Source organism: Leptodactylus fuscus, chromosome 11 (assembly GCF_031893055.1).
Source record: "Leptodactylus fuscus isolate aLepFus1 chromosome 11, aLepFus1.hap2, whole genome shotgun sequence".
Classification (NCBI taxonomy): domain Eukaryota; kingdom Metazoa; phylum Chordata; class Amphibia; order Anura; family Leptodactylidae; genus Leptodactylus; species Leptodactylus fuscus.
In genome coordinates, this window is record NC_134275.1 from 35541608 (window position 1) to 35556396 (window position 14789).

General features: G+C 43.3%; 1 protein-coding gene across 1 annotated transcript; it reads left to right on the top strand.

Annotated features, from left to right (window-relative positions):
* The first annotated feature begins 1147 nt into the window (after positions 1-1147).
* On the top strand, positions 1148-8322 carry CCNQ (cyclin Q). Its single transcript, XM_075260635.1, has 6 exons — positions 1148-1183; positions 1710-1807; positions 2569-2752; positions 4358-4490; positions 5067-5294; positions 7255-8322. The coding sequence occupies exons 2-6, from the start codon at positions 1720-1722 to the stop codon at positions 7342-7344; spliced, it is 723 nt and encodes a 240-aa protein (XP_075116736.1). The 5' UTR covers positions 1148-1183; positions 1710-1719; the 3' UTR covers positions 7345-8322.
* Positions 8323-14789: the final 6467 nt, after the last annotated feature.

The window sequence follows — 14789 nt, forward strand, 5'->3', positions numbered from 1 at the left end:
GCCATCCATCTGTCAGAGAATTGCTGCCCCTGCCAACTCTTTACACATGAAGTCAGGAGCTTCATACCAACTTTTTGAAGCTGCATAGTGACAACCAGGAGGTGGCAACAGTGAGTACAGACTACAGGAGGATGCACAGAACATAGTGCTGGGGATACAGAGGTGGCACCAGTCCATATATAAATGGTAGCCATAGACACTAGTTATAGCTGATGGCTCCCGCAGCATGTGTATATAGCTATAGTTATAGTACAGATATTAGAATACATCTTTGTCAGGATGAAGTGAGCGGGTCAGAGGCTCAGGCTGCACACAGATGTCATCCATGTGCTCTTCGGTTGTGTACATGTAGCCATAGGTTAGGGCTACACAATCATTTTGGTGGCGACCAAAGATCACCCTGTGACACCTTCACTATTGTTAGTTAATGGCGTCATATTGTGACCATGAAAGAGCCGTCACCGCAACATCTAGTCACAAAGAAAATCAGACATTGCTCTCCTTTATGCGACGGTGACGGCACACTAGTGGCTGCCATGAGACTCCATTCACCAGTAACGCTAAAGGAGGCCGCCATCACTGGTCACAGCCCAAATATAGAGGACGCACCCCGCCTGACCAGACCCTGGGCAAAAGAATTTGGAGCGGATTCTGAGGTGGATTCCTGCTCCTCTCATTGATTTCAATAGGACACGGTTGCGGCCATGTATAAGCGTCTGCTCGATCTCGCCACAGTTTACAGCGGCGTGAGGACCAGAGACGCTTTCTGCTGCAGGTTCCACAGAACCTTTTTCCTGAGAGAACCTTGAGGTGTTTTTTTCTTCATATAAGCTATACATATAATGGAGTTGTAAGCTATAAATATAATGGAGTTGTAGCTGCACCGTGTGAATGCACTCTTACACAGGGAGGGGTTAATGACACCAGCACTGCCCCCATTATAGGGAGAAGATGGCGGCTGGTCAGGGAGCCCTCACATGGAGGAGCCCTCTGTCACCATACTACACCCCCCCCCCCCCCCTCTGCTTCCCGCTCCATAGAGTTGTATTATTTGTAGGCTCCTCCCAGGTCGGTCATGTGATCTGAATAGCACGTGACCTCTACGTCATCACACCATGAGCAGCTCCATACTGGACAGTGGAGCAGCAGCAGCAGAGAGCCGGACACCAGTGCTGCACAGCAGGTAAATGGACTACGGCTCCTCTCCTCCAGTGCCGGGCTGGTGGACAGCAGTGTATGCCGGGACTTGTAGTTTCACACCACTTCTGAAGCTCTTGATGTGTAACGTTACTATATCTGTATCTAGGAAAGTTGGGTGACAACCAGTGTGGCTGAATTATTGCACATGAAAAGGTCATCACCCAGCTTTCCTAGCACACTGACTGGCATGTCTGTACAGTAATGCAGGGATAGATCACTTGTAAGCAGATCTATAGGCAGGCAGACTTGCAGGACAGCTGTGTGACAACCGCTATAGGGGCTGTAGTGATGCTTTTCACCCAGCTTTCCTAGCACCCTGAATGGCATATCTGTATTGTAATGCAGGGATAGATATGCAGATTTTACCAAACACTATGATACTGATATTATGGACTGTGGCGCAGCATGGTAACCTCACATATTATCACTACACTGCAGGGCACTTACTTTCTATATTACACATTATTGCATATGGCGCTGACGCCTCTCCTGACCTGCTTTATTTCCAGCACTGGAGAGATGGAGGAGTCATCGAGTACAGCGCCACCAGAAAAAGACAAAGCGGAAAAAACCCACTTCAAGATTACAAGATTTATTATGGAGACCGGTAAGTAATTCCTCTAAGGAGGGATATCTATGGCTGTGATGGCTGCTGGCACAGGATGGAAGAAGTGTGGGGGTCTCAGGCAAAGGGACAAAGGGGGTGTCGCAGTCACAGGGAGGGAGAGGTGTGATGGCCTCTGGAGCAGGAAGGGAGAAGCTTGATGGTCACTAGTACAGGGAGGGAGACGTGTGGCCGTGGTTGGCACAGGGTGGGAGAGGTTTGGCCGCGGCTGGTGCAAGGAGGGAAGGAGAGTTGTCGCGGTGGCTGGTGCAGGGAGGGAGAGGTGTAATGATGGCTGGTGCAGGAAGGGAGACGTGTGGCAGTGGCTAGCACAGGGTGGGAGAGGTGTGACTGGTGCAGGGAGGGAGAGGTGTGGAGGTGGTTGGCACAGGGTAGGACAGGTGTGGCTGGTGCAGGGAGGGAGAGGTGTGGTGGTGGCTGGTGAAGGGAGGGAGAGGTGTGGTGGTGGCTAGCACAGGGTGGGAGAGGTGTAATGGTTACTGGTGAAGGAAGGGACAGATGTGGCGGTAGCTAGCACAGAGTGGGAGAGGTGTAATGGTGGCTGGTGCAGGGAGGGAGAGCTGTACGAGTCTCCCTATTGTATCTACCCTTTGTTCAGACCCCGGCTGCATATAATTTGCCCGCATGTGATGAGTCTAGGACTGCATTTGAGATCTCTAGGATAGACAGAGTGACCGTTTTCCCTGGTTATGAGGAGATCATCAATGGGCCTGGACATTTCACTGTAGTGTCATCTTTTGCAGGGGTGAAGCTCGGGATGCAGTCCATCCCTATAGCGACGGCATGTACTGTGTATCACAAGTTCTTCCACGAGACCACGTTAGAAGCCTATGACCCATACCTGGTGGCCATGTCTGCAATTTACCTGGCTGGGAAGGTAGAGGAGCAACATCTCAGGACAAGGGACATCATTAATGTGTGTCACCGGTAAGAAGCGTCCACAACATTACTATAATTGGTATTCAGTGCATCTCACATCGAAGAGAACCCAGGCCTGGCTACTAATACTTAGTGAGGATCTCTGCTGTTCAGTCAAGCTAAAACTACTAATAGTCTAGCTAAAGGATCCAAAGTAAATAGCATAGTGGCTATAGGAATACATTACCTTCAAAAAGCAAACTCTAAGACAAAACCCCCTTTTCGTCTGTTTTTTTTGGTCAGTAAAGGTACATCTATATCAATGGTTCTTGGCTTTGCATGTTGTCTGATTTCAGTAATAGAAATCTGTGCAGTACCAGTGGGATTCCTACTCTCTATAAAGGCTTTTCATTCTGGAAATCAGATTATTTTAGCTGCATTTCCCTTTTAAGCCTCTGTTCACACACAGTACTGGTATATTTTGAAGTGTATTGGATCAATGGGGTCACAAGGTTCCAGCCTCCCCTGAGAACAAGAAGGATTTAGATTTTTACTCCATGACGAAAGGAATTTAGGGTTTGTCCACACGTGCTGTGGATTTTCCCTGAGGTTTTGTAAATTTACACACATGTTTTGCACATTGTAGCCATTTACATTTGCACCCAAGTCCAAATTCGCCTCAAAATCCTGACCAAAAAGACGGCTCCCATTGAAATCAATGGGAGCCGCTCAGTCCTTTCTTTTCCGGGAGCCGTTTGTTCCGGCTCCTGGAAAAAAGAAGCGACATTCTCATTCACTTGGCCTAATCCAGAGCGGAGTGCGCGACTAGATGCCAGGTCACTGCACCGACATCAAGTTGCAGCTACCCATTTTTGGTCAGGAAACTGAGACGGAGGCCGCCTCAGTTTCTGGACCAAAAAAACAGTGTGAAATCAGCCTAAGGGTTTTGGTGGCAGTACATAAATATAGAAACAATTTAGGTCTGTTTACTTAAGTGCTTGGGGGTGGGGGGGATTAAATATATAGGTAAAGGGATCCAGGGGAACACCTTGGATAAAAAGGCCATCAGTAAGGGACTTGACTTCTGTCCAGAAGGGGCAGATCCCAGAGAATGTGTACCCACCCCCTAACATCATTCTAAATCTGCAGTTTATTTTTACTGAAGATTTTCACTACAAATCTAAAAAAAAAATTCACAATTTTGTTGTAAAACTTATAGCGAAATCCACAAAGGATTTTTTTTTTTTTTACCATCCCGTGTGGACGAATTTTTAGTCCTAATGCACACGTTGGAGTTCACCATCTGCCACTCCTCCAAGGGCTGTTCAATGGTCCGTTCCTATGAACAGGTTTGATCCTGTTCCGAATCATCGGAGCTCAAAGCATTGATAACCCTTCCCCCCGAAATCACAGAATGCACTCAGATGGCCCCACGATGGATGGCACACTCATGTGCAGGGGGCCTAGGGTTATGTTCACACTGCAGAATTTGGAGAGGAGTCTGCTTCAAAATCCTCTTCAAAAACCATGCCCAATCTGCCTGCCATTTTTCTACAGTAGGAGACAGTAATGCATGCTTTATTTGTTGGCGTGCTTTCCAAAGTCATACTCTTACAACTTGAGATCTCAGAGAATTTTTTTCTGCTGTGTTTCTTTTAATCATTCTTTTAACAGATATCTGAATCCAGGGAGTGACCCCCTTGAAGTAGATGCCAAGTTTTGGGAGCTGCGGGATAGCATTGTACAGTGTGAATTATTGATGCTCCGCCTCTTACACTTCCGCGTCTCTTTCATCCATCCGCACAAGGTGAGAGTTGTTTCTTGTCTTTCCACCCTCGGCACTTTAATATTCTGGTGAATCTTCCATGTACTCATTACCATTCACTTTGCTTAGTCTGCACTATATTTTACCTGTTAGAGCACCTCCATCTATGCAGCAACATATGCTGTAGTGGAGGGTATGTTCATTGTGTTGGAGCAGAGACAGAACCTTCTGGATCCATGCCACACCAGGCAAACGCGGCTTATAACCACTCCATGTTTGCATCAACCCTGTGTATAGTCACCCATGTGTATATACAGACACTGCTCAACTCCCTCTGCCCCATGACCTATTGTCATGTCTTCCGGTCTGAAGGTAGACGGTCCTACAATGATTTTCAGAACATTGATCCGCCAACCCCACACCCCAGCCTTAAACCACCATGTCCGTGCAGACAGTGAATGGGAGATGTCTCTGCAAATGTAGGAGTTTGCTTCTTTTCAAAGAAGGGCACAACCAAGGTGGAAACCACTCTAAAATATATCAACTACTCTCCATTTCCTGCTAGAGGTGTATATATTATATAATTGTGGCTGCTTTATAGTCTATGTTTCTTTGTAGTATCTGCTGCACTACCTTGTATCGCTAAAGAACTGGATGAACCGGCACAGCTGGGAGCGCACACCTATTGCCACCGCTTCTTGGGCTCTTCTAAGGGACAGCTATCATGGGGACATCTGCCTCCGCTATGAAGCACAGCATATAGCCGTGGCCATGTTATACTTTGCTCTGCAGTGCTATGGAGTGGATGTACCAGGCAGTGAGAGTGCAGAAACTCAATGGTGGAAGGTGAGGACACTCTAGATGATACAGAAGAATGGCTGGATAGACACCTACCCCATAAGATGAAGTGTACAGCTGATGCCTTTATGGACCTACAGCTGTCTTGCGAACAGGGTATTAAGGACAATAAATAAGCACAAAAACAGTCCACAGCCATATTCTCAAAGATATACAATGGATCTCCAAAATGCACGGATATGGTCCACCGGGCAAAGACATGACCATGGAAAATGCAAGAAAAAAGTATATCCAGCACCTTGGAGTGTTCCAATTAAAACATAACCTTTAATACCGAAACCATGTAATCCCTAAAAAATCTTTCACAAGACACCGAGCATATATGAAAAAATTAAATTCACGGAAACGTACCGGACTAACAAGACATGCTGACGCGTTTCAGGGCAAAGCCCCTTAGTCATAACGATGTCAGGGTCAGTATGTCTTGTTAGGCTCGTCAATCCGGTATGTTTCCGTGAATTTTATTTTTTCATATGTGCTCGGTGTCTTGTGAAAGATTTTTAATGGATTATATGGTTTCAGTATTAAAGGTTATGTTTTAATTGGAACACTCCAACATGCTGGATATATTTTTTTCTTGCATTTTCCATTAAGGACAATGTGTGGGATTATAAAAATATGGCGGTTGTTTTTCTAGAAATGCTGCCATACTTGTCTATGGGTTGTGCCTGTTACTGCAGCTTACTTTAAGTGAATGGACCTTAGGGTTGTGGAGGAAAGGCTGAGTGATAGCAGCAGCGGAACCAGACAGTCAGAGACCGACACAAAAATTCAAGTGCAAACAGGTTTTACCCTGTATGTTTAGGGTCAGTTCACACGTGAACTGCCCGCGCGGGTTTTGACACGGAGAGAGACGCGGTGAGCCGCGTCTCTCTCTTGTCAAAACCCGCCTGCCGCGGCCATCGCGGTCGCGGCTTTCCCCTCCACTGTCGGCTCAAATGAATGAGCCGACATAGGAGGGAGCTGCCGGGGGCGGAAGCCGCGCGGCTGAGCCTGCGCGGCTTCCGCCTGAAGAAAGGGCATGTCCTTTCTTTTCTCCGCTAGCGGCAGCCTGCCGCTAGCGGAAAAAAAAAGCCCGGTGGTCTACATAGACCACCATTGTAAAGGGGCGGATTTTGCAGCGAAATCCGCTGTCAAATCCGCCCCTTTGTTCACGTGTGAACTAGCCCTTATTTTGCAAAACAAAATAAGCTTTAACTTCAGGCAAAACAATAATAGAAATCCTGCTCGTCTGAGCTACTAACTATACAGCAAACACCCTAACTGTACATGTGGCTTGCTTTAGCCACACTGTCAGCACAGTAACGGTTCAGACTGGACTCTCACCAGTTTGCAGTGTGTTAGGACAGAACACTCCTCCTTTCTACCCCAGGACCTGCCCAGGACTGAGGTCTTGTCAACTTTTTATAGGCCTTTTATAAGGCCCAGCTCCCAACAATGTTTGAAGGCTAATCCCTAGTAGGACAAGAAATGATTAATAGAAAGACCTTTCTCACAGCTGAGATTTTGTTACATATGTCTGTGTTGTAACCTCACTTACCACACATACGTGAGGAATCTGGGGGAGATATAACAAACTTCCAGAATTTTAAAAGTCACCTTCTTACAGGGTGCAATTCCATACTGTGGTCAGGTGTGGCGCTATGTAAGGAATAAATCAGCCATGTTTTTGTAATCCTGAATAGGGACAATTTACACACAGCATAAAGTGCTTCTTGGTGACTTTTTGTTCCACATGTATTATGTTTTTCCTGGCATTTTCTCTATAGGTTTCACTGTATAGAAAAAAAAAACCTGCAGTGTCCTGGTTGGTTGCTATCAAAGGGCCAAAGGCCATTATTCTTTTAGACAGTTTCCTAAATCTGCCCCAATTTATCAGTTTTATCTGTTACATTTCTTTAACATATTTCAGTGTTTTAACTCTTTAACCCTTTGTCCTGTTTTCCAGGTGTTCAGTGAAGACATTACCAGGGAGACCATAGACAGCATAATATCTGAGCTGATCCACATATATACTATGGATACAGAGATCCTGTGACCTCTGGGGTTATTTATCATGGCTTTGAACTAATGGGGCTGGGTGCACATATTTTGATGCCTCTAATTTATAACTAAAATGGCTGCTACGTACGACAAAAGGGTTCATATGCTGGAGCCTTGTGTTACATCTGTCATAACGGAATCAAGAATCTGTCCACAGAAGCTGCGTGATGCCAGTCTGAAGACGCTGAGAATGCTATTGAAGGTGCCAACAATACCTCCATGTCTTCCGATCTAAGGTTAGGGGACACATTTCAGCTACTACACATGGCCAAAGTCCTATCAGCCTCTGGTGGCCAACAGTTGTGATAAGGTCAGAGGCCATGGTCCTGATTAGTAAGCTGAGTGCCAGCAGTAAGGAAATGACACCACACACAATGTTATTAGTTCCTCTCTCCCAGAGAATGTGCACTGACGTAGTTTAACACAATGTGAGGTTAAACAGCAGCAGACAAAGGAAAAGATATAAGAACAGTGTAAGCCCTTGTGTTCGTTCCTGATTGGTGTAATACATCTCAATCACACAAAGAGAGGAAGTTTAAGCAGCTCCATATATAGCCAGCTGCTCCGGCCTAGGGTGGATTGCCCTGAGAGTTCTCTCCTGGCAGCGAGACGAACGTATCACTTGCACACAATGGGGTCTTATCCTGGGTGCAGACACCATCTTATCATATAACATCATACTCCATCCTCAAGCATAAGCAACCACATCTATCATTCAACTCTTTAAGATAAACAATGTTTTTCATACATTACATGATTATAACTTTCACAGTTGCATGATTTTGCGGGTGAAACTTAAGGTATAGCCTTCTAAATTGTGCACCTTTTGGCCATCAAGGGTCATCGGGGCTTTGGCTACTTGTAGTTACTGGAATGCTGGACACAGCTCTATGATATAGTTATCAGGAAATAAAGAGCTTCGTCAGGAGGACATATATAGTGACTGGGCCAAGGATAGACCAAATTCTTGAATTATGAACATTTGTCATGTTGAGTTTATTTTCTTGTCTTCAATATTAAAAAAATATTTCTTAAGATAATAGTCTGTGTGTGTGTAATAAATAAATATATATATATATATAATCAGTCAAAGACAGGGACACAAAATATGCAGCAAACTGGTTTATTTAGAAAAAACAGGAAAATAAACCTTGGCTTCAGGCACAAAATGAGCAAAACACAATACAGCCTTAACTTCAGGCAAAAATAAAACCCTGCTTGTCCGAGTGACTAAGGATGCGGTTTTTTTTGTTCGACTTTGTATCCTGTGGAGAGGCTGCATACAGACACTGGCGGTTTGCTTTAAAATCTCATTCAATTGAATTGGTTTTAAAACTGACCACCAAGAAGCCGTCCCCTATCCAGTTTTTCTGAGAAATAGGAAGGAGAACCGGTGGACGGATACGTGCGCAAGTGTGAAGGCCCTCTAACTAAACAGAAATTATACCCTAACTATACATGTGGCTTACTATCAGCCACACGAACAAAACAAGCACAACTTTGTCTCACCGGACTCAGGGTAACAGGACAGACCCAGCTGCTGCCTCCTTTCACTCCCTGGATCTGTGAAGGATCTGCAGCCTTTTTCTGTCCCAGTAATGAGCCTGGGACCTACACCTGGAGCTGAGGCCTACTCAAGACCTCCAGTTCTCTAACCCATCAAGACTTCGACTCCACAAGGCCTCTGTAGGTGTCCTGTGGTATCTGGTACTAAGACATTAGCAGTAGATCCTTTAGCCTCCTTGGATTCTACTTGTTTTTCTAGCAAACCTCACATGCGTGACTAAATTGAGATCTGGGAATGTTGATCTCTTTGCAGTGTGGCCTGACACATTACCACTGCCATTAGGGATTTCCATCAAGGGGTGTAATTGGTCTGTATATATTGTAGGTGGTACATGTCACATGAATGTCAGAACCCAAGGTCTCCTATTAACTCATTAGCCAGAGCATCACACTTGGTGCCATCTCTTCTCTCGCCAGGTATGTGGCACACCTGACTGCCCACATCTTGTGACAGAAAAGTGATTTATCAGACCAGGCCATGTTCTACCAGTGCCCCATGCTCCAGTTCTGACAGACACATTGTAGGTTCTTCCGGTAGTAAATAGTGGCCAGCATGTCATTTCTTGGCCCATGTTTGGTAGGCACTGACCACTGTACACTGAGAACACCAGATAGGACCTGCAGTTATGACCCAGTTGTCTCGCCATTGCAATTTCCCCCATAAAATGTGAATTCTGGAGCAACTTTCCGAAAAGGCTGCCTTGTGCTGATCCTCTGTTATTTCTCTTAGAAGTGTATGATTAAATTGAAAACTGTATTAGCATTCCTTTATCACTATAGGGACAAGCCTCATGGACAAAGGAAATAGTAATGCCCATAGGTCTGATTTTTCTAGAAAGAATAATGGGGAACATGCTCCAATATGGTATTTTCATGGAAGATACATGTAGTTACTCAAGCCATCGTATCTGTGGAGGTGAAAGGGCTTCATGTACTCCATCTTTGTATCAGGCCAGTTTCAGACAGCCATGTTCAGTTTGTGACATCCATACTGTATGTCATAGAACGTGAGTAGTCCCACCATCTCATACTGGAATCATGGTTTCAAGGGAAAGTAGTACTGAGAGAAGGCAGGGGCTCCTGGCATGTATGGGACTCCTGGCATGGATGGGGCTCCTGGCATGGATGGGACTCCTTGCACCTAGTGACTCCTAGCCTAGATGACTATGATGAAATTCTAGGTCCCTGTACAGGGTTCAGTCCAGGAAATACAATGTGACTAATGTCTATTGCCTTATGATCTGCCATGCCGTGAGAAATATTAAACAGACAATAAAAATTCTGTTATTGAAGTTGGAAGCAGGAAAAATTTGTCTAAGGATCACCACCACCACCTAAGGTAGCAACAATGGTCGTGCAAGCAATAGGACTGAATCATGTAGCAGTGGATTAAGCAGGTAGGTGCGTGTACATCACTTACCTCCAGGATTTTAACCCTTTCCCACTGCAGCCATTTTTTTTTATTTTTTTTTTTTACTCCTTACATAAGTTCTTTATTCTTCCATTCACAGAGTATGAGGACTTATTTTTTGTAGGACAGATTGTTATTCACAATGGTACTATTTAGAATTCCTATGATGTACTGGGAAGCTAGGAAAAAAAATCAGGACGGGATGGAATAAAAATAATAATTGCATTTTTACCATATTCACTATATGGAAAAAATATATATAAATTTTTTAATAATTTGAGTATTTTTGCACACTGGGATGCCTTATGTGTCAGTGCTTGACTTTATTATTATTTGGCAGCCTGATACCGGAGAACGGCCTGGGAACCTTCAACAGGCTCCTAGCTGTCTTGGAGACAGATCGCTGCCCCTAGATGTTTGGCACTGTCTTCAGCATGGCAGGACCGATGCATCGCCAATACACCAAGGCATCTTAAGGGTTGAAGCCTATGATCAGATAGGAGACTGATCCTGAGCACTGCTGCTACATCTCGGCTCCTTCAAATTCCATCTCCATCAGTACCAAATTCCTCCTTGTAAACTTACCCGAAATCTTAGGATACCTTCAGAAGTTTTGTGGGGTCCAGTGTAGGTCAGACCTGTTGTGGTGACACAAGCATGACCTGTACGATATTATGGTACATGCTGGACTTCCCAAGGCAGTGTGGTGTGCTCTCCCCCTTGGCCACATGTCCTGTGCACCCCTCTCTGGCCACGTCCTTGTGAAAAGGTTAGTGTCAGCATGCTAGAGATGCCAAATACAATCTAGGTGTGTATGTGAGATATAGTAAAATTGCGGATGTGTACGTGAGCCGATGATCAGCTGATTCTCACAAATGTCTGTTCTTGTTTTCCCATTAGTACGGCCTTCTGAGTTACGGGAGGTTTTTGTCCTCCCTGACCTCGTACAAAACATACCTTGGACCATTAAAAAAAAAAGACTGTTGGCCTCTCTTAGTGCCTTCTTGTCAATATCAAACTTTATAGGGAATTTCAGAGAAGTACCAGCTTGTTCTGATGAGCATAAAGCACCTGGGACAAGATAGAATCTTCCTACTTAGCACCAGCAGCCTCGGTCTGTGCTTATGTCTCTTCTCTTACAAGCTTTGTTCACATCTAAATCGGAATCTGACTGTTTTGTTTGGTGGTTTCGGGTAATGGGATCCATCAAGCTTCATTTGTGACTACTGTTGTGGCGGTCCGCCTATCGGTTGTACTAGTCCTACGATGGAACAGAACAATGGACAGGCCTACACTAGTGTGAACCTAGTGTCACTGAGCTCCTATTTACTTAGCAAGACAGATTCAGCAAATATTTCAAAGTCAATGTCAGGATTGGGATGAGCAGGAAAAGTGCCAGATAAAAGTATTTTCTTTCACAATCTATATTACACATGTTCTTATCATTGCTTGAACTATTGATTTATGTAAAATTTCTTGAAAAGTTAATGACCATTTAAAGGCGGTTTCCATTAGAATATAAACATGTTGAAATCTGTAGACAATTAAAATATAATTTTTTAAAATTTAAAAGATTTTCTCTAACCATTTTCACGGTGACAGTGATCAGGTGCCCAAGGATGCAGTAACTTTGTGGGAAACCATACATGATTTCCTTATTATGGCTGGGTTCTTATCTTCTCATACATGTGGTGTCCCTGCCTGATAACCTGTTCACAATAAGGAAATCATGGCTGGGTTTTGGTTAAGGGCTGGTTCACATCTGCGTTTGGTAATCCGTTCGGGGAGTCAGCATGGGGACTCCCCTGAATGGACTACCGAACGCATTGGCAAGCGGTGAGCTTATGAAAGCACACGGACTCCATAGACTATAATAGGGTCCGTGTGCTCTCTGCGTGCTGCCCACACGGAACATGCAGACAGAAAAGTACTTCATGATCTACTTTCCCATCTGCATGACTTGTGTGGAGACCGCATAGAAAGGACATGGACACCATTATAATCTATGGGGTCCATGTGCTTTCACTGCTCACCACTTGTTAATCTTGCGGTAGTCTGTTCGGGGGGGAGTCCCCATATGAACTCCCCAAACGGATTACCAAACGCAGATGTGAACCAGGCCTCAGTCCCAGACCATAGGAAGTTCCTGTACTCCTGGCCATATCCATTGGCAGCCAATCTCAACAGACTGTCACTCCTAAGATGGCTAGAGAAGATTTTTAAAACTCTGCAAAATTTTAATTTTTTAATTTTAATTCAAAAACTTTATAATTTTGAATTGTCTCCAAATTTAAACCTGGTTGCTTAAAGGGGTTGTCCCATCACAAGAATCCTATCTTTACTGCTTGTTAATGTGGATGTAAGACTTTTCCTAAATACACTGCTTCAGCAAAACTGCTTTGTTTGTCCATTATCTTACTTTATTCAATTCATTGTTGACACAGCCCTTGACTTATCTGCTCAAAAGTCAAGTGATGTATCTGCTGCTCTCAGGGGGGAGGGAGGAGGGGCTAAGTGCATGGGAGCCAGCCTGTGTTTCTAGCTATTCCTGTGTCTACACCACGTGACCTAGGTCCTGCACTCAGATAGGGGAGAGGAGCTGCTTTCATTTCTGAACATCTTCTGTTCTCCCAGCTATCAGGCTAGCTAATTCAATTGTGTTCATTATGGTAGAGACATTGTCTGTATGTAACACAGAATGGAGTTGCTCCTGCCTGTACTTCATAGTCCAATATTGTGCATATAGTGTGGACCTTTGATGACATCACAGGCCCTTCAGCCGCCCCATAGGATCACGCTATGTGGTGGGCGGAGCGACTCATTAATTTGGGGGCGGAGCTAAATGACATGTTGCATGTGAAACCCCGCCCACCAAATGATGCAAGAAACCAGGAAGAAAGAAGATTTTACAGCAGTGAAGACTGGTGAGTATGCGACGTGGGAATACCCTTTTAAATTCTTTGCTGCTCCAGTGCCTGTCCTGATTGTGGTCCCTGATGATGTCATGTTGTACATGCAGGCATCTCCTTTGAGGTAAGTGGATGATGCTTAGGTGGATGTACAGCATGTCACCAATGCTGGGAAATACTTTTTTTTTTTTTTTCTCTCAATAATATTTTTTGCTGTTAGCTTTGTGGAAATGACTGGATGAGCCCTATACATTATGACCTACTTGATGGACAGAATATATGGTACCACTTTATGTCTGTACTAATATAATACCGTATACCGTATAACACCATATAAAAGTTTGCATCAAACAAAACACACACTATCAAAACTGAGCTTGTAGAATAGTTTCATATTTTTTTATACAGACAAAGTTTTTGCCTATTTAAATTTGAAATTCCAATACAGACTTGTATATACTATACAGGGTGTTGTTCTTTCATATATAACTTTTTGTTTTATAACAGGCAGGTAAAATTTTTTAACATTGTGTAGCAATTTAAACAAAATCAGCCATTCAATACAGTATTATGCTTCAGGGAGGCCTCCCAATATGAGTTTTTAAGCTCCACCCTGAAAAATGTACAAGCATTTCTCTTTATAAAAAAAAAAAAAAAAAAAGAAAAAAAAAAAAAAGGAAAAAAAAAAATAGACGGCATGGACATATTGCACTGCTCCCAACCCCCACCTTCCTCCCCACCCCATAAAATAATAAGCAAAGCACGCTTACATTTGGCAGATTTATACAGCAGTAGTGGCTTTTTGTTATATTTTTTTTGTATTTTTTTTCTTTTTTTGGTTTTTAAATATATAATTCTTTGTATCATTTGTTCTATCAATATATCTACAATATATAATGAAAAGAAGCCTGCAAATGAACAGTAATATTACACATTGTATCATTGTTAAATTAAACACCACTTTCTTTTTTTTTTTTGATTTTTAAATATCGTTACACTCATATGCTGAAAGAAACAAAGTTGCATCTTTTTACTTTTCATTTTTGATTTTTTTTTTTACTCTTTTTTTTCATATTTTTTTTATTACGGTTAATATTTTTTTAATTTTTTTTAAGCAGCTACTTCGTCGCGCTCTTTCAACATAAAGAAATGGCTTAAACCATCTAGAGCTGGTAGTTCTGAGTGTCACCATGGGTATTACACAGATGTTTCAAGGAAAGAAAAAAAAAAAATCAAAAATGACCCTGTCATGATTTTTTTTTTTTTTTTATAATGCTTTGACTATATTATATTTTACTCCTACAAGGTTACAGAAACAGACTTTTATTCACCTTGCAAGAATCAGCAACTGTGACCTAAATGCCTTGTTTTTGTGCAATACCCGTGGAGCATGGTAAAAAGAAAGCAGGCATTTTTTTTTTTAATTCAAAATGCAGGAATTCCCATGGCTTATAGTTAATGAAAAAGTGAATTTTTAAATATTTTTTTTTTCTATAGAGTTCTAGGCGGCATCCAAAAAAAACACAGGGGCTGGAGGCGTCACCTTATTTTGGC